The sequence below is a fragment of the Lytechinus variegatus genome, chromosome 8 (assembly GCF_018143015.1).
Source record: "Lytechinus variegatus isolate NC3 chromosome 8, Lvar_3.0, whole genome shotgun sequence".
Lineage (NCBI taxonomy): Eukaryota > Metazoa > Echinodermata > Echinoidea > Temnopleuroida > Toxopneustidae > Lytechinus > Lytechinus variegatus.
Genome location: NC_054747.1, coordinates 36,819,634 through 36,840,691, shown reverse-complemented (window position 1 = coordinate 36,840,691; position 21,058 = coordinate 36,819,634). Strand labels below are relative to the sequence as shown.

Sequence of the window (21,058 nt, the reverse complement as noted above, 5' to 3'; positions counted from 1 at the left end):
AACAAATCACATTTTGGTCATTGTCGACAAAGTAAATGAAAATGATTTAAAGATTAAATAACTGAGATCTGTTACAATTTTGGATGATTGCCAATCTTTTTCCTTTTTATTAAAGACCTAATTACTTTCAAACCGTAGCCAATATTATATTCGCTTTTATTCTTATAGGGATGATAGCATAGTCACAAATCTTAATATAGGTATTTGTACAATGATTTAGAACATTACACAGTAAGATATTCATTGTCTCAATATTAGCATCATATTCTACGAAGTTTTATTCCAATATCGGATTGCAGACTACATGTAATCGGTGTGCAGTGGCCTTTAGACACTTAGAAATGATATCGGTGTCTCCTTCCTCCATCTACCAGAGTTACATATGCACTCTTAAGTGGAGAGAAGTGATACAGGCGAAAATTGATCATTCACTTTCCGGGGCTACTTTTTTAGCTCACCAGACTGAATAATGCTACATTCTATTGGCTCACATTGGACCATTTGAAATTCCAGGGGCCCTGTTTTAGTTTTCAGGAGGGGGGGCAACTTGGGGTTAAAATAGCCCAGAGCCCCCTTCCTTTTTTCCATGATGTGATGTAGACATTAGTATGTGTATTGAACCTCTAAATGAGGTCTGATACAACAAACATCACGTTTTCAAAATCACCTTCATGAATTAAGACTGATGTCATTCCAATACCCCCAAACCTCTTATCATGTAACCTTAATCAATTCCATTTGTTATGAAGTGTAAGAATTCCTGCAATTTTTAAGTTTAATGCCAATATGAATGTTCAAAGTCCATTTCTTTGACCTGTTACATATTATTTACGTCTTGCCATAACATTTTCAGCTGTGACTAGACAATTTTTTCAAAGATATATTGTAAGTAGGCTAATGTTTGTTTTGTTTGCTGTTCAGAATATGAACTTGACTTGTATTATTTCTTGCTAAAATGTGTTTTGATAATCATGAGGCAATTGGTATACTGTATAGTATTAATAGAAAAAAAGAAAATGTTTCTAAGGTACATTATGTTACAGATAGAATGTTATCTTTGCAAGTAAATGTTTTTTTTTTGCTATGAAATCTGTCTTAATAATTTAAATGTGGCAATTGTAGTATTTGGTACAAAAATTTTGTTTCTAAGATACATTGTTCAATGTATATTGTGTTGGAAGTGAAGTAAATGATACATCATGTTAAAAAATATTAGTTGATTATAATAATCTCGAAAACCTTACATGGTGAAAATGTTTTGATGATCTTTAATTATAAGGCAATTGGCATACATGTTTAGCTATTTAATAAAATACCGTTGTGTGTATTTTACATTTAAGAATATATCCATGGTGATGAAGGTTTTATTTTATTCAAAAACATGTGCTCAACTCTAATAAAATCTGAATAAGCTTCATACTTGGAAATATGTTTTGATAATCTTTGATAATTACTTGGATAGTATTTAATTTAGTAAACATTTTTTTCCCTAGAGTGATACACAGTCATATATGTATTCTTACAAAAATGGTTATACCAATATGAATTTTATTGTGGATAGTACATGTGCTCAAATGCATCTTTTTTTTTTAATTGTGAATACTGTTAGTGTAAAAATGATAATTGTGAAGTATTCTCTTTCGATATGCAGTAATTAGGCCCTTTAGAGATCTTATTTACTTGAAAATGTTGATTTAATTTTTTTGTGTGTTCTTTTGATTTTAACACTAGGTGACAAACGATCATTGCTTTGTCTTTTCGCTTGTGTTGATGTTGAAAGGTCAATATCAATGTCATAAACTATAAGTACATGTATCTTTCTTGATTTGATATACATTTATGCATCGCATGCATTTGATATCACATAATTCTTCCACATGTTCAGTACTCTATCACTTTATATGTATATGAGATTGTTATGTATGATGATTTATATCTATTTGTATCACTTCTATTGTACAGAGCAAAAGAGCAGTGTTTTGTGAATGGTCTATGTGGTTTTATGGTGTCTAGTCATATTTGGCCAAGAGAGGGAGCTATTCAATATCCAAGTCATTACCATATATGTTTTGAGTCTAGTCAACTCCTAGAAGTGGTAACTGTTAGTTGTAAAAAAGGCATGATTTTTTAATTCATAGTAGAACAGAATGAGCATAGTAGAACAGAATGAGCAAAGTATGCCTACGTCACAGTTAAGTAAAAGCCATATTTGAGCCCCTTATGGATTGCCTATTTATTCAAGCCGCTGGGTAAGTTCAGGTCCAGAGTTGGTGTTAGTGTTCGAAGCAAAGCTCGAGCCTCAAGCATCTAATCTGAGTTTGGTGTTGGTTCTGGTGTTAGTTTGAGAAGTGCAGGTTAGATTGCCTCCCTAAACTGTAGCCTCTAACACCCAATTGGTGTTTGGTGTTAGTGTAAGAACATAGTTAAATTGGCTTCCATAGCTTCAGCCGCTAACACCTTAATCTGGGTGTACAATAATGGTCCGAATCACATCATTGATAAGCTCGACACCAAGTGAGATTTGTGTTGAGACCAACCCTATTTTCATTTTAGTAAAGAAAGAGAAGCATACATATACCAAGCATACAGAAGTGTGCATGCAAGATAATGATGTCACTTGCTTTCCATAACTGTTTACATTAATTGGATCAATAACAAATCATTTTTCTTGCGATCATTTGATCACAATATATGGAAGCGCCGTGGTGTAGTGGTTCTGACTGTCGCCTTATAATCAGAGGGTTGTGTGTTCGAATCCCACCATGGCCTAGCGCCCTTTGGCAAGGCGTCAATCCACACTTTGCCACTCTCACCCAGGTGCTAATTGGGTACCGGTAGGAAACAACCGTCATTGTGGTTGGTTAAGCAAGTCATGAACTGCTATGAATCCAGTGACCTTGTTATAATAATTGTGAAGCGTTTTGGACAGTCGTAGATTGATAAAGCGCTATATAAATGCCAATTATTATTATTATATGTTGCACACAATGGCAATGGTTGTAAGTAGTCACACCACCAATTGTGAAAGAGGCTTTATAACATAAAGCTTACCATCAATATTGCGGATGGGTTTTATAATTGTTTGCAAATAGTAATGTATATGATCAATCATAAAACAAAACATGTTGATGCTACTTCATCAAACAGTACCCAAGTGATTAAAGCTACCATCACACCAATGAAGCAGACTCCGGACCGATCAAAGCTACGATGTCATCTTGAACGACATACAATCGGTTGGTTTGGAGTCGATTTCGTTGGTGGGACTATTGCTTTGGTGAAGGATAACAAAATAAGGACATAACACACTTTGTTCTGGAATGAAAGAACAATTTATTTAGCATAGAATCTCATTTTCCTGTATGGACGGAGTCTGTACAATTTGGTAGATAAATATCAACAACAATCTATAAATTTCAAGGTTTCTGAAAATGGAGAAGATTTTAAGGCAGTGTAGGCATAGAGAGTGAACATTGGATACATTCTATAAATTTTCTTTCTTGCATAAGAATACTTGAAGTACAATATTGGTGTAAGTAAATGATATTTTTCTGCAATATTGTATGTACATTCTCTTTGTATATCTTTATACACTTATGTGACTATGATAATAAATTACAGTATATAAATTGTCAAAATAAAATAGTCTTCTTTCTTGCAATATTATTTGTGTGCAAAATACATGGAGCAGGAAATTTTCATTACATAAAACTGGAAATTATTGAGCCTGGTATGACCATATTAGGAGAGTATCATCAAGCGAAAATATTAGTGTTCATAACATTTTTTCAAAATACCTTATAAGTGATTTTAAATTGATTTTGACAAATTGTGGGAATCATTTCAAGGCATCATATTACCTTGAGACTACGCTCATTAGGTAATGGTATACCTCTATAGTGCTAACAGAGACCTTGTCCCAATGCCCTATATGAAAGCGGAATATCATCGAGTGTCATCCAGCAAATAAATACATTATGCCACTCTGGCTCTAGTTCACTCTGATAATATGGTTGAGTGCTACCAATCAGACCCTTTAATAAATTATTTTCTAAAACATTAAGGTTTTATAGAAAATTGGAAAACAAGCCAAAGTAGCAATAACATAGTAATAATAATATAGGATTTGTATAGCGCACTTATCCACAGCGTATCCACCTTGCTAGGTGCTCCTATATAACCCCGGCCAAGCTTAACATGTAAGAAACTAGATGAAAAGCTAGAGGTTGGTTTTCACAATGTCTAGGGTTCCACTGCACATAGCTTACTTGAACAATCGTATTATGATTGATTGCATTGACCACAATGTGCAATAAATCTTGAAAAACAAAAACGTATGACCATTAACTAGTCTCTGTGTGACCAAACAGAAGCCTGTTGCATAAAACTTTTTACCTGAGAAAACTCTGGTAAAAACTGAAAACTAAGGTTAGTCTGATTTCCGCCACTGACTTTAGCACAGGCCAAAAACTCCGGTAAAAACAACCTCAGTTTTCTCAGGTAAAAAGTTTTATGCAACGGGCCCCAGGTGAGAATTTAAAACTTCTTGTAATATGTAGTAACTTCCTCGAGAACAAATGGACAATGTTATCACTTCATGGATACTACCCAATATTTCTGACATTCTAAACTTAGGAATATACACGTAACTCTTGGTACTGCTACGGTCACAAATACTTTTACAAACACTGTACAAACTCTTTTATACACATGTCGCAATATGAAACCATTTGTATAGTGTTTATAAAGGTATTTATGACCGTGGCTTCATTAATCACCATTCAGATGTTGGATCAGAGGACTTTCCCTGGTTTTGATAGATTTATAAAAACGAAAGAGCATTTTATCAATATTTTTTGTACGTTACTATAGTAACTGGCAGATAAAACAGGACTTGTTTGAAAAAACATCTGACAAATCCTTACTTCAAAAGTTTCTCTGGGGAGGGTTTCATCAGTGTTTTGTGTGACAAGATGTCCAATCCGATAACTTTCCAGAAGTTTGATTGGCTGACAAGAACTGTTACTATGGTAACTATCCGATAAAAATAGACTTGTCAGATATAACAATGATACGTCCTTTTATGAAACTCTCCCCTTGTGTCTGACTGATACTATGGTAACTGTCGGACGAAACAAAAAATTTCAGATACAACATCTAACGGGTCCTTTTTCTGAGAAAGTGACTCCTTTGAGTAAATACAGTGTAGTAGTGATTCAAACTACAAAGATGATATCACCTCTTTGCTGACTATTGACCTTAACAGGTGTTTGCAGGGCCAGAGGTCGGGTAGGGGTACGCATCACCTAGTTGTTGACCGTTGACCTCACGCCATGGGGTGTCTGTGGAGCTGGGGGCTGGGTAGGGGGAAGGATGTGACCCCCTTTCCTTGAAAGAAGACCAATCTCTTCCTTCAGTGCCTCAATCTCTTGGGCTTGGAGCTGCAAAGGACGGACAGGTATATATGATAACGATATCACAATTAAAGAATATGAATTGATTACATAACAGGTTATTTTACTATTGGGCAGTCACTTACCAACCAACCCTGCAATTTAATTTAAACAAAAATGTGCAATAAAACGCCATTAATGGCTAATACTATAAAATTATATGAAGTATATATAGCGATAAACCATGCTTGTGTGTCGATGTTGAATACATCCATTTAGGTGATGAAGGTAATATATTTGCAAGTGTTTCTTGTTGATCTGTTCCAGGAAATCTCCAAAAAGTTTCCCCAACACTTTGATTTCTCCCCAAAGATATGTTGGCATTTCAGATGAAAGGCAAATGACTTGTCCGCTTGCCATATTCAACAGCACACTGATATGGGGAAGGGGGGGGGTCTAAAAATTAACCGACTTTCATGACATTGATAACCATGTGATTGAACTTGCTTGGTGGTCTTGGATATTAAAGTATCATCTCTTTCTAAAAATACCCCAAACTCCACTACCATCAACAAAAACAACAAAATATCTCTCTTCCTCTCTCAAAATGTCACATTCCATGATCCTTTCTGCAAATTCATGTAGCGATGATGTGATGATAATAACATTCGGCGGTAGGACTTGATATGACTGATTTGGGAATACTGCACATATTCCTGGCCTATCGGATTCTATTTTTGGAGCCGCTGAAAGACGGCACCTCCAGAAGACTTGGCTCCACTTTTAAAGGCTGGCGTTTCCAGAGATTTATTTTCTAATAAATCTGTGTATGAATCATATTCCTTCTTTCAATGTCTATTGCTCATATCTTATTTAAGGTGAGGTTTTCATTACCAATGAGTCAACATTTGCCCCAGCTAAAACTATTCCTGTTTTAACTTTTCTACTACAAAGGGTTAAGGTTGGGGTTTATCTGTGAAAAGGTTTTCAATTCAGAATAATGCAGGAATACAGATAACAGTTGCCATAGGATTAGTTTGGTAAATCATCTATTTTTGGCTATGTCTGCAAATCTTATCTGGAGCAATCTTCACCTGAGCATAATGTCTCGGAATCACCCTTCTGGCAAAACTAACATATTCTCTTCACAATACCCAATCTTAATAGAATTTCAATTGAATTTATCCTAATTTTACTAGTAGAGTACAGTTTAGGGAAAATGGGGAAATTGAGTGTGCCATCATCGCATCACTCGATCGGGCAACAAGGCGCGCACCACAGATCTTCATCGTCGCATCGTTTCCTTTATCTCTTGATGATCCAAGCAGGATAATGGGTGGATTTGAAGAGATTTCAGCCCGCTTAGTCCCATCTGTTTACTGAAATGTGAGCTTTGGGACTAAGCCGGTGCTAAATTTAGTGTTTCCCCAAGTAGTAGGGCATGGCACAGGGTTATTGCTTTTGTGTATGTGTGTCAGGAAAGATGTTTTATTATTGGGGAAGTATTAAATCTTGCTTGTCATGTCTGATTGGGGGAGTGAATGGTACATGGAGCTTTGTAAAATGAAGAGAGACTTCATACACACACAGGAAGTTTGGATTGAAGTGCATCTTGAAAGCACCATGTATGAAGATTTTTTCTCTCTCTACTCCCAGGGCACTCGGTATATAATGCGTGGTGGGTATGTGCCATGGAGGGGACCCACATTTAAAAAAAAACATGTGTAGTTCCGAAGCCCAGTCCGAGGACCTTCCTTTTTACAGTAAGCCCGCTCCAAGGCCTGTTTTTTTGTCTCGCCCGTGGCACATACATACCACTTTTTAGATCGAGTAACCCCCCCTCCCCCCTCGGTCTTTACTATCATTTTTGTTGAATTCTTATTTGAATGAAGACAGATAACTTACCTGCACAAGTTGTATCAAACGTTTCCTCTCTACCACATCGGCTTTCCGGCTGCCCTGGAATTCATTGCCCTATGGGAATAAAATAATGTGACAGAATGTCAGAGTCGCCCATAAACTTTAATTAATACATCACAATGGTACAGGCAGATGAGTAAAGACTTAATTGTGTGTTAACATGCATCTAACTTATTTCATAGAGGCAGGCCATGAAGAAAGCACTATGTCCCACCGACAACAGCGTGTGACACCAGCACCAGTCAGACAGTCCAAGACCGATAAAAATTGCTGTCGGGCCAGTGACTTTTCAGAAATAGCCAGATTTACTGGTCCGAAATCACAAAAGATAAAGAAATAATCACTGAGTTACAAACCTACAACGATTCTTGCTTACAACCAAATAAAAACTAAATACTCTATAATTGATGGTCCAGGTTTGTGTTTCATAAAGCTGTTTGTAAGTTAAGAGTGACTTTACGAAGACTGGATACTCTTTCTTAAGAACTAAATCAACATGCACCAATATCATTTAACACAAAAAAGTGCCACCAGTCGTTCGCAAAGTTGGTCGTAATCTACAAACAACATTATGAAACACCCGTCAGGTTTAGTAATATAAATGTAATGACTAATCTTGGGCTGATTGATTGTGCATTATCAATCATTAAAACTAGCCCTAAGATCAATCACCAAGCCTCATGTAAAAGGGCCACAAGAATTTCTCTCATTTTTTTGTTGAAGACAGAGGCCCCCCCCCATTATGTTGGATAGGGTCTATGGAAAATATGTGTTATCGCATAATCTCCCAGTCAATGGGAAAACATAAGTCAGAAAAAAATTAACCAGAACATACCATGAAGAGCTCATTAGAATTAGTAAAAGTTCAAACTTAAAAACAATGTCAAATATTAACCCTGTTAACACAACTTGTATTAAAAGTAAAAACAATATTATCATACCAGGTACATGTAAATGAGAAAAAAAAAAATTCTCATCACAAGAATGTCCACTGGTAATGTAGGAACTGTGTATAAAGCCTATGCGAATTACAGAATTGAATGGTCAATTGGTCAAACAAAAACATAGAAAATTAAGATTTAAAGGGAGGGGAAGGGGCAAGAAAAGGTAAGTTGGGAGGGCAATGGTGTGAATAGAAGGAACAGACTTTCTAAAAAAAATGTGCAATTAGTAACATCCCGTAACAGGATAATATTGTCATTCTACATCATATATACAACCTACTTCATTCCTTCATATATCATGAGTGTATGTGGATGTCACCTATCACCCTTAACACTCCTGTCTCGTTCATAAATTCCAGATTATTGATGACTTCCTATTTTTAGAAACATTTCCAATCTTCCCCACGGTAACATTGCCGCCTCAAGGTCATATTCACCTACATACATGTAGGAAACAAACTTCATTGGTTTTGACCCCAAACTGAACGACTAATCTTAGCCTGTATATATATATTCGTTGTTAAGCAATGATTACTTCTTTATACCACCGACTTATGCCCCGCGTCAATGAATATCATCCTTGGCGACTATATATGGCAGAGGCATTTAAAAAAATATATATTGGGATGTGCTGGGAAGTCATTTTGAATCATTAGCATATAATCTTCTCTTCCTTCTTAGAAAGTTTGGGGTATTGGGTTCATGTGTATAAAGTTGTTTCAAGGAGGAAAGGGCACATGAACTTTACAAAAAAGCCGTTTCTGAAAAGATTATTGTTAATTGACTAACATTTCTCAGTTAGAACATTTAAATTGCTTTTAAACAACCGCCGGCTGAATATATTCAAATAAAAGCTGCGCTGTACAAATTAATGTTTATTTATTCTTTTTAAATCATTGTTTTTACTCACTGAACAAACAAAACAGAATAATTTATGAAAAGAAATCATGGAGTGTTTTGACAGGATTCGACAGCCAATCAAAATCAAGGCTTGCATGGTAATTACCATAATGAATATTTATCATATAAAGAGGTCCCTGAGCAATTAATACATACATGCCTGTGCAAAGAAAAGGGGATCAATTTTAATCAAATCATATTAAAAGTGAATAATTGGAAATTCAGGGAGTTAGAAAAATATTAAAAACAGACATACAGTGAACTGGTGAGGGATTTAGTATGCTAAAGACAAAAACAAGATTTAAAAATATCAAATTTAAGAATTACCGATTTCTGCCCAGTCTGATTTAGCATTAATTAATAAACAAATTGATAAAATCAAAATAATATTGAAAATGAAATATATAAACATCATAAATATAAAAATCAAAATAAGAATGAAATAAAACAAGAAAGCGAATGTTGAACTTGCTGAAATTGAATAAAAATGTTTTGATAAGCCCTGTCACTTTAATGAACGCATATGGGAAAATAGGCAAAATGGTATCCAGTTACATCACAAACAGTACCATAATCAAAGTAATACTGATCTTATGGTATATAATGCAGCAGAATGAATAACATTCTTGCCCAAATGACCATGTAACACTTTTGTCATGTAGTGAGACTGTCAAACCTATGGGTACATTCAAAGTTATCCACCAGTTCTTACCAGTAACTTTTAAATTTGTGCAAATATTGGTGTATGTTTACTTTTTATGCTTGATGATTTTCTCTTCATAATCAGAATAATACGACTGTATAATATCAATACCAAACAAGAGATTGTGTTCTGCGTGAATGTACAGCACGTTTCAAAAGCTCATACAAAGAAACGACTATAGTGATGCCACATGGATTGCATACTATTTGCAGATTGAATGGACATATGCATGAACTAAAAAATTTGTGCATTTTATAGTACATGCATGCAAGTTGCGACAGTGTTGTGACATCTCTCCTTTACATAGCAAGCATATGAATCAATATCCCATTAAAATGATGATTACGTTCACGTACATAGCCATGTATAGAGAGAAATTTACAAGTATTTGGGTATGAAATACAACTGCCTTTATTGTACGATACCTTACATTTTTTGAGTACAGAAATGAAACGTTTCATGAAATTTCAGAAGACAATTCAAGGCACAATGTGCGAATTTGCCAAAGCAAATCTTACAAAGTACAAATTAAAGGTGTAAGCCCAAAGCAAAAGGGTTATACAATGCAGACTTACTGACAGCTATGCCAATGTGTATTACTGTGCTTGTTACATGTATTTCTATTACAATCAACTCTTAATCCACACTCATTTCCCCAGAAGTTTCATTGTTCCTTCGATTTCCCTCTCCCTCCTCTTCCTCTCCTTTTTCTCCTCCTCCTCCATCTTCTTTTATTTCTTCTTTCCTTCTTCTTTTTTTTCTTTCCTCCTCCTTCTTCTTTTTTTCTTCATCATCTCCTCCTTCTTCTTCCTTTTCCTCTCCTTCTTCTCCTCCTTCTTTTTCTTCTTTCTTTCTTTCTTCTTCTTCTTCTTCTCCTTCTCATTCTTCTTCATCCCCTCCTTCTTCTTCCTGATTTTCCTCCTCCAGATCTCATTCTCTCCTTCCTTGTCCCCCATTAATTTCTTCATATAAAAGTTACACAGGTAAAATAAAACACTGAACTAAATGATACTCAAGATTAAATCATAAAAAAAATAACAAACAAATAAAATGCTGAAACTGGACAACACTGAAATTCCAATCGTTCAACTTGAGCAACTATGCTAAAAGCAGAATAATTCAAATAAAATACTTTGCAACAAGTAAAGCAACACAGCTATACACATTGTATAATGAACAATGCAAGTCTTTCATTCATCTAAAATATCTTACCTTCTCGCTAGGCACATCTAAGTCATACTTATTCTAATTACAGAGAGAAATGAAAATTATTTCCTTGACAATATCAGATATTTTTAGCATATCCAGGGGTTTCAGCACCTAAAACACACAACACTAGTGGATTTAGTGCTTTCAAAACACTTTATATCATGATAATTATCATTACCAAAAGGACTTTCAAAACAAATGGTTTTATTCACATCATGCTAAATTTGATGATCTACATTCTAATTGGGAAAAATTAATGATATTTGGGGATTTTTTTATAAATCTAATTCAAGATGTATTAGGAAGTTGTAACATTTTTAATGTCACTCTCACTTTACAGCCTTGGCAAGTTGATACACTAGCGCCTGTCAAACAGTAATTTTCCACTTCGTATAAATTGAAGATAGGTCAATGGTTTTTCAAAAAACAAGTTTTTAATAAACAGAAAATCATGAGCCCCATTTAATAACACTTGTTATAACAGCAAAATTCATTAACTGTCAAATGCCGATGGGAAGAAATTGAATATACCAGCACTTGCCCCATGGAAATCATAAGTTTAAGTAGCCATTATATAGAGGCGGGCGCATGAAAGCTGTATACTCACCAGACTTGTTTGGCGGGCATCTAGTTCTTTCTCTAGGTCCTTATTCTCTCCTACCAGGAACGTGAGCTGCCGGAGACGTTCCGTGTTATCCTTGGTTAGCTCTGTTATGCGCCTCTTCTTGGCAAGGATTTTTTTCTGAAGAGAAAAAGGGGTGATGAGGAATTTTGTTTAATCAATTCACACTCAGAGACACAACTGTTAAGTTTTTGATAGATCAGTGTCAATACATTGCAAAAGTTTCACGTTGCTAATAAAATGTCAATAACTTCAATAATACTTGCATATTAACGTGTAGATAATTAGGTTCAAACTGCATTATTGTCATCGTCGTCGACACTATCATCAATATCAACATCATCACCACTAGCAACGCCATCAGCATCGCCATCATTATCAACAACACCATTATCATCACTATCATCATTATATCCACCATCTATATTATCATAATCATCACTACCACTATATCCGGTATCATCATCACTACCATATTACCACCAGGCAACCACCATCATACTTGACCACCAGTATCAACACCATAATCATCATCACCATCATCAAAAATCATCAATACAACCATCATCATTATCAATGTCATCTTCATCACTACCACCAATCAAATTCTTTAAGTATTAACTATAGCTTCAACTTAAACTTGGACACCAACTAACCTCCCACTTCTGCATCTCCTGTGCATTCTCCCCCTCATTGATTCTGATCTTCTCTTTGAGTTCCTCCACGTTCCGATTCACCCCCACTGTCTCCATCTTGTCCAGGTCGACGATGCGGCCAAACTTGAGCCTCATCATGTCGTTAGACTTCTCCTCCAGCTCATCGATGCGGGCCTCCATCAGCTTGCGATCCTTGATCAACTGGACATGCTTCTGGCGATGCTCCCTGGAGAAGAAGATAGTCAAGATCCCATAAGATAACACAAAGTTTGATATCATTATAAGTAACATGTAGACTATCACACTAAGTCAAAGGGAACTGCCCCCCCCCCCTCAAAAAAATAGTAATAATAAATATTGGTTTGGGAGCGAAGAGAAAATATCAAGCCTTATGCAGAAAATTACACTGAAATTGGATGTATTATGTAAAAAAATACATTTCAAAGTTTCCCTTATTTTCAAGAAAAAGATATATGCAGAATAGCAAGATTGCAAATGGGAACACTAATGATGTCTTTTTCTCTGTTTTTTTCTCTTTCTTTTTGAGGGAGGGGGCATTTTGTTGTGTGAATTTAAGTTTCTTAGGATAAGACAAGGGCCCTCTCGGTTGAATCACAATGGGTTATGACAATTCCACATACATGTATTCAGGGAGGAATCTAACTTGTTTCACATCGTAAGGAGTACAAAATTGAAATATTCCATACTTAAGAAAATTTGATCATTCTGACTCCTTTCTTCTCCTTCCCCAATTCTATACTGTACAAACTCACTTGTAATGTCTTCGCTGGGCGCTCTTCTCTTCCTTCAATTCCCTGATCCGTTGCTGCAGTCTCCTAATGGCTTGGTTGGTGAAGACTAGACACTGGCTAAGGTCTTGAGGAACAGAGCCGTTGACCACATGCTCAACCTGGTGAAGCCTTAGAGTCACTATCACATCAAGCTCATTCAGCTTCTGTTGTTTCTCAAGCTATAAAGTAAAGAAAAATATAGTATCTTATCATCAATGTTCATGAACTGTCCACAAGTTACATAATAAATTCTACTGTAAATTTCTGAGTGTAGAAGAGTTGATATAGCAAAATTTATTGGGAATGTTTGTTACATTTCGGTAAAAACTAGGCACTTGTTTAGGTTCTGCAGAACTGGGTCAATGACTACATGTTTAACATGGGACACATTCCATGAAACAAATAGCAAGTGATTTTCATTATTTGATATAAGCTACTAAAATTCTTGTGTCTGACTGGCTCAGAGCATAATTGTGAGTGAGAATTACTGACAAGATCTTTGATGAAATGCTCTGCTCATGAAGCCTCATGGGTCACCTGGAACTGTTCAAGGTCAGCTCCTGCTATTTTGAAACCATTCTCAAAGATCTTCCGATTTGCTCACAGCAAATTTGTCTGTGAAAATCAGCGACTGTCGTTATAAGCTACTGATATCCTTGACTCAGAGCTCTAAGCACTTGTTTAATGAAATGTTTCACCGGATGAAGTCTCAGGGTTCACTAACTCACCTGGAACTGTTCAAGGTCAGCTTCTGCTGTCTTAAGACCATTCTCAATGATCTTCTGTTTCTTGGTGAAGGCATCGGTCTCTTTCTTCAGGGCTTCCGCTGTCTTCTTCTCCTCAGCCATCAATTCCTCAATGTCTAGACGCTTCTCCCGGAGAGCACAGGTATTATCAAACAATGCCTGATGATAGATAGAAAGAAATTGTGCATGTATGAATCTTCTTATCCATTGCGTCAAGAAATTACAGTCACCATTGATTAACACTATCAACATCATTATCTTCATCATTAACTAAGCATCACAATCATCATTAGGCCTGAAACAGTCTGGAACACCAGAAAAGAGCCAACACACCGGTGTGTTGGCTCAGTTGGTAGAGCGTCCGTCTCACAACCGGGAGGTCGGGGGTTCAAACCCCGGCCGCGTCAGACCAAAAGACGTTAAAAGATGGGAGTTGCTGCTACCCTGTTTGGCGTTCAACAATTAAAGGGATAGAGCCTCGTCGATCTGGCGCTGCACGGTGGCTGCCGGGCCCACGATCAATTGGGCAAAGCAAATTTTCGGAGTATTTCATTTCACGTCTATTTCGAACAATAAATTATGGATTTTCACTTTCATTTTTTCATTTTCAAGATAGAACATTGCAGGAATCTCATTACATCGGATGGCTTCCGGCAATTTTTTCCGTATTCAAATGTCATTAGCATCATTCATGCTAATAAATTCTATCTGAGAGTAAACTTTTTAAATTCTTTCTCCTTTAGCTTTTATGTAACAATATTGACATTCAAATATCAATCTTTTAATAAATGAAATTAAACTTCGGTAATGAGATTGGCATGATGTATATCTACATTTTCTTATCCAGGTCCATAGATCTGTCTTTGATATCTTTCGTAAACGGTGGTCGCTACCCATTTTTCCACCACAGCTGGCACAAGAACTCTAATGCAGTCTGTCATAATGTGACTTGTGCATATTGCAAAGCGCATACTGTGGCGACAGATGGTGCAAGGAACGATGACCATCAACATCCTCATCCTCACTAATTTCTTTGTCTTACCTGATCACAGCCCGGAGGACAGACTGAATCATCCAGCTGCTCTTCTCCTGATTCGTCATCATCGCTTGACCAGTCAGACTCATCATCGGAGCTCTCATCACTCTCCTCATCAGACTCTGTAGATATGACATTTTGAAATAAATTTAAGGGACCGTAACACAAAGGTTAGCGATTGATCGTAAACTAGATTGTACATTGTAGTCAATGGAATCAATCGTAAAAACTGTTCTACGATCATTGCTAAGTTTTGTGTTACAGGCCCCAGGTTTAGTAACATGCCTATAACTAGATGCAGTCAAAATTTATGTCTCCACCATTGCCAGAACAAGATCATAAAACACAATACCTTTTAAAATTTCAAATAGTGACCTCAATGACCCTTGTTCTCATGTCCTCTAAAAACAATCAGATCATTGCCATTCATGTATGCATACTTCGGCAAAGTTTGAAGTTAATGCAATAAGTCAATGTCAGTTATCTACATTATCAGGGGGGGTGTTTCACAAAGATGAAGTTTAGCTTAGAGTTGCACTAAAATGCCGCCGCGTACATGATATGCAACGTGCTATCTTATTGATCAATACACAGTAACATGCATCCTCTTAGTGGCATGACTCGACCATTGTAGTCATGCCATTTATACCACAGTTAACTAGGTATTTAAGTAATACTCCAATCTTTGTAAACCCCCCCCCCCCCCCGGAGCACAATTCAAGAAGTCTTTTGCCAGTTCGGTGACAACCTATTAAACTTTGTGTAATACTTCCATTTGATTGGCTGAGAATGTATTAGTTTTTAATAGTGAAAGTGGATCATAAAATGCTCCAGTAACATACCTCCTTCTGTCTTGGTTTTTTTCTTGGCCCTCTTGATCTTCTTCTTGAAGACTTTGGTCAAGAATTCCTGGAACTTGTTATTCTCTCCTAGAGACGACTGGAAGGTGGCATAGAGGGCCTTCTCTTTCTCACTCAGCTTCTCAATGTCCTTCCGTTTCCCATCAAGCTTCATCTGACATTCAACCACCTTTACAGGAATGAGTAAATATGTATCGAGGTAAATACAAATATCACTGAATACAGACAATTAAGTAGTTTCAATTGCTTCCTTCCATTTAAGTATATTGCTGTACGTAAGTTTAAAATTTGCTCTGTAAAATATGAACCTTTTTTTCACTTTTTCCCCATGATAAAAATATACATCATGATCTCCCTGAATAGGTAGGATTGCAATTGCAATAATCTTTTTTTATTCCACGAAGCACTTCCTTATACTGTAGTACTTTCACAAACAAAAAATATTCTATTATTCACACAAGTACATTACACATAGAAAAAAAATGGGTCATCATTGGCTTCTAATATGTATACATGTATGAATATTGTGTAAAAAAATGTCATAACATTGTTTTTTACATCCAATTTTGATGAAATTTTCAGAATTAGGCTTATCTGATTTTACAAATCCCATACTTATGGGGTAAACTTTGCCATAAAGAACAGTCACTGCAAAAGCAATGTACACAATAAAATTTTCATAGTTATTTCATGCAAGTAATGCATTGAGAGTAAGCATACCTTAGCCTGCATATCTGAGCGTTCCTTGATCTTAACATCAACCTTGGCTGCAAGGACGTTCTCTCGTTTCTCAAACTCCTTCAGGAGTTGCAACTCTTCAAATAGAGTCACCCGCCTAGAATAGAAAGGAACACACAGAAACTTTATCTCAAAACCTTGGAATTATTGGATTACAATCTAAGGTACATTCAATGAGCAAGTTTATGAATACTATGCTATGTTCCATTTATAAATCATCGCCATCATCATCATCATCACCACTACTATCATCATCATCATCATCACCATCAACACCATCATCATCATCACCATCACTTTCATCATCATCATCATCACCACCATCTTCATCATCACCATCATCATCATCATCATTCTCATCACCAATAGGATACAAACAAAATTGAGCAGAAATGAATTGATAACAGAACTTTACCTCAGATCAGCATTCTTCAGGTCCACATCCTGGTTGAACTTCTCATGGCGGAGGAGACGAAGCTCGGCGTCAAAGTTGGTAACCAGCTCCTCGACGCGTCCCAACAGCTGATCCTGCCTGTAAAGCATGTCTATCAAATGGACTTCCTTCAGCTGGTATTCCAGTGGGGAGAGAAGAGAAGGGTCGGACGGGATAGGAGTCACCAGATTGGTTCCACTGCGGTAGGACATGGCAGACTTGCGCATCGGGTTAGGGCCCTTTGTGTCTGCTTTCTATTATTGCAAAAAGGAAAAACAAAGAGAATACATTTATGTTCTTGTACAGAGTGTTGAAGTAATGATGTCACATTTTTTTGCATTTGATTTAATTTTATTTCATATCTCAGAGGAGCATGAAGAAAACATCAACAGCCTAAATTTGTTTGGAATCATTTAAAAAGGGCTTAAGATATGATCACAAGAATTTTCAGCCCCATTATTCAAAGTCAATGTCTTACTGGCACAGCTATAAATGTCTCCAAGCAAGCAAATAATTACTATTCGCACTGTTTTTTGCTAGTTCAGCACATAGACCATCTGTTCCATCAAAATTCTGATGTCATCTAATTGCTCAGAAATTGTAATAAACTGAAGGTGAATATAAACATCATAAAAATGTCAGCTCATACAGTATAAACAAGACATTATTACTCATCAAGGGTAACTTAAAATATTTCAGTAAGTTTGAGAACTAACCTGTGTTGGGGCGTTACCCCCACCCATGCCCCCAAAGCCCCCTCCGAATCCTCCTCCTTCGCCCCCGGTGATCTTAGCAAGCTCCTTAGCCTTCATCTCCTCTCGGAACTTCATCAAGGAATCGCGGGTGTACTCATACTTCCTGAAATAGCAAAGGTAATGTGAAAGTGTTATTGCATGCAAAAGAAATCACTTTATAAGGAAACCACAAATCGAACCCACGCCCCTCAGATTGAAAGACAAGTGTCAACCACTACACCACGACGCCCCCACCTATAAAATATACAGAATATATGAGTATATAGGTTGTCGGATAAAAAATGTTTCTTTGATGTTTGATTCACCTTAAAGCACAAGTTCTTGACTGTAACTACCAGTAAGTATCTGATAAAACAGACTTCGTCGAATAACTCTGATGGTCGTTTACTATTACATAAAACAAATATTTTGATTTGAGAAATCATAACGTTCAGCTTTATACATATATACATGATAGAATGTAACTGACTCCACATTTCAATGTGCAAACTGTTTCTAATAAATTCCAAATCTATCATTTTATCTAAAGTTTGTGACATGTATCCTCTAATAAACAAATTGGTGATGGTGTTGTGTGTGTCGGGTAATAAAAAGTGACGATCTTTGAAATGCAGAACACATTCATGTGTATGAATAAACATTAATATCTCACAATAAATAATGTATAATTCAATACAAACGAAAAAAATGAAACCGTATAGCTAAGAATCTGAATAATCCCTGTGAAACCATTAAAGGGTGATAATGCTTGAGAAATATGGAAATGTAAAGAATGCATTTGGACAACGTGTGATTAAATGTCACAAGACATACATAGACATACTTCCAAGGACAATGTGCAACTACTACTACTATAATGCGTCGATTTTTAGTCCCTTTTGATGACCTAATAAAATACAAACAGCAGTGCTGGTAGGTGTTTCATAAAGCTCTTCATAAGTTAAGAGTGACTTTAAGAACGGCTGGTGAACCTTTCTTACGCTCTAAATAATCACCAATGAACATTTAATGTTTAATACCATTTACCACAAGAAAGGATCACCAGTCGTTCTTAAAGTCACTCTTACGATTGGTTTTATGAAATGGCCTCCTGGTACAAAATTTTAATTGCCACTTAGCAATACATGCACATGCTATTTCCCATAACTAAAGAGTTTCACATCAATTTCGCACAGCCGCTCATAAAGATTAACATGTAAACCAACGTATATCTTCCTCAACACACTGATATATATTTCATATTGATGTGTTGACAATAAAAAACAGAGTCATTATGTACATAATCCTGAATAACATGTACAATGTAAAATAGCTTGGGTCTATTCCTACATCTAGATGAACTCATATAAATATGGAGTGTAGTGTATGCTGCACAGATATATTAAAGTGACATGCTTAGGATATATATTGTATATGGGGACATGGATGTACATGAATAATCATGTTTAATGTGATATACCCTGTTTTAGGTGGACTCTTGAGGAAAATTTCCTTGAATTTAACCTTTTGATTAAATTCAAGGAGAGTTTCGCGAGAGCAGTCTAGTTTCCTTAAGGAAGAAAGAAGAAATTGCAAAATTACTTTAAGAATGGTTCAAAATAAATTGGGCATTTTCATTCTTTAAACTGTAAAGTATTTTAATGTTAAGACAGGATCAACATTGCTTAAACTAGGGAGAAATGAAATTATTCTCTAAACATGTTTTAAAAACAAGATTCAATTACATCACCTATATTTTGCCTATAGTATAAACACTACAGTAAATGTTTTTTTTTTGGTTTTTGAACAAGAAACGATTGTAGAATTAAAAGATATACAACAAGAATGGGATAGGGCATTAATTCTATCAGCGGAAATCAGGCATATAAAATTACTTTTATTTCGTTTATACTTTATGTTCTTTTGAAAATTATTATCTCCAAATAATGGATTACTCAATTTAATCATTTAATTTCAAATACATTATACAATGATAACGGCAATTTCATTTGGATTGAAATTTAAAAAAAAAAGGTTTTTAACTAGATAAAAATATTTCATCACATCTCTGCACATGCTGAGATTGGGCACATCCTTAACTCACATATAAAAATAATCCAAAACATTAAAAAAAAATATTAAAATTTATACTAAAAAAGGGGGGAAAAAAATCACAAAACCTTACTTGAGGTTGGAGCAATATGTCCTACACTTACTTTTCTGGGACCTCAAATGGGTGTAGAACTGGTAGCTCTGGGACCGGTTTCTTCTGATCATCCTTGAGACTAGACTGTATGTCCTCCAACTCCTCCAGGATCTTCTTAATCTCCTGGATCATGGAGACCTTCTTGTCACGGAGCCGGATCACCCGTCGATTGATCTGCATCTTATAGGTGTGGATCTGGAGGAGGGAGACAGAGAGAGAGAACGTCTTTTGATTCCATTCTCTTGAGCTTAATTTTCTTGCTCAAGGTTTTGTTCATGAATTTGATATTTAAAGTCATTGTATTATCAGAACAAATTGTGCAGTGCCATGGCCGAGTATCTGACTAGAAACATGAAAGTCAAGGGTTTGATTCCTCACCACGGAACTTATGCCAATGAGCAAGGCATTTAATCGACAATGCTCTTTTATCCTACATTCAAATAAATGAAAATGCAACAATGTTCTATCTGCATCTAATGGGTGTAGATCTGGACAACATATAGTGTGTGAATGTGAAAGAGAACTAGGATTTGAACATATGACTCTGATTGAAAGGCGAAGGTCAGTACCACTAAAACTCTGAGCTGACTCTAGTTAAGAGTTCTATTAGAGTTGCGAAATGATTTACGTTTCGTAAAGTAAAGAACCATTATAATGTATCAAAATGTATCAAAAAGTCTCTTCAAATTTCAAGAAAAATCAATAGGCCTACATACCAATTCTTCTAGAGTGAGAAGCTGATTGCGTTTCTTGAGGGCATTCATGCGAAGGTGTTCAGGGACGACATAGTCTTTGGCCGTCTTGAGCTTGAAGTCACCCATGTGGTCCTGAGCCTCCTTGATGGCTAAGACATCGGCCGGATCTTCGTAGTCTTCAGGAGGCTTGCTCTTGTTCAGCTCATTCCACTGCAAGGAAAGCAAGATTATTTTGTTTGAGACATGATTCCAACATGGACTACAGGTGTTTGAGGCAAAATTCACATTAAAAAAAAAAGTCCATGTGAAGTAGAATAAACTTAAAAGTAAAATGGTCTCAAGGTGATTCAAAATTCATTTTGAAAAATTCATCTAAGAAATTGTAACTGTCGAAAGGTATTGACATTGGGTTGGTTTTTCACCAAATTGATTGATAAAACCACCTAGGGCCTTGCCACTGACAGCAACTAAC

At 36.1% G+C, this 21,058-nt stretch overlaps 1 protein-coding gene across 1 annotated transcript in view; it reads right to left on the bottom strand.

Annotated features, from left to right (window-relative positions):
• Positions 1 to 5,129: 5,129 nt before the first annotated feature.
• LOC121420450 (cilia- and flagella-associated protein 44-like) overlaps positions 5,130 to 21,058 on the bottom strand; it is a 35,428-nt gene continuing 19,499 nt past the window's right edge. The window contains exons 22-35 of the mRNA XM_041615092.1: positions 20,608 to 20,796; positions 19,902 to 20,086; positions 17,668 to 17,809; positions 16,934 to 17,205; positions 16,501 to 16,615; positions 15,763 to 15,949; positions 14,927 to 15,042; positions 13,867 to 14,043; positions 13,121 to 13,317; positions 12,348 to 12,573; positions 11,677 to 11,811; positions 9,485 to 9,499; positions 7,299 to 7,367; positions 5,130 to 5,441 (exon numbers count right to left, since the gene is read on the bottom strand). Of these exons, the coding sequence (XP_041471026.1) occupies positions 5,307 to 5,441; positions 7,299 to 7,367; positions 9,485 to 9,499; positions 11,677 to 11,811; positions 12,348 to 12,573; positions 13,121 to 13,317; positions 13,867 to 14,043; positions 14,927 to 15,042; positions 15,763 to 15,949; positions 16,501 to 16,615; positions 16,934 to 17,205; positions 17,668 to 17,809; positions 19,902 to 20,086; positions 20,608 to 20,796 (2,160 nt within the window). The 3' untranslated portion in view covers positions 5,130 to 5,306. The remainder of the gene's footprint in view (positions 5,442 to 7,298; positions 7,368 to 9,484; positions 9,500 to 11,676; positions 11,812 to 12,347; positions 12,574 to 13,120; positions 13,318 to 13,866; positions 14,044 to 14,926; positions 15,043 to 15,762; positions 15,950 to 16,500; positions 16,616 to 16,933; positions 17,206 to 17,667; positions 17,810 to 19,901; positions 20,087 to 20,607; positions 20,797 to 21,058) is intronic.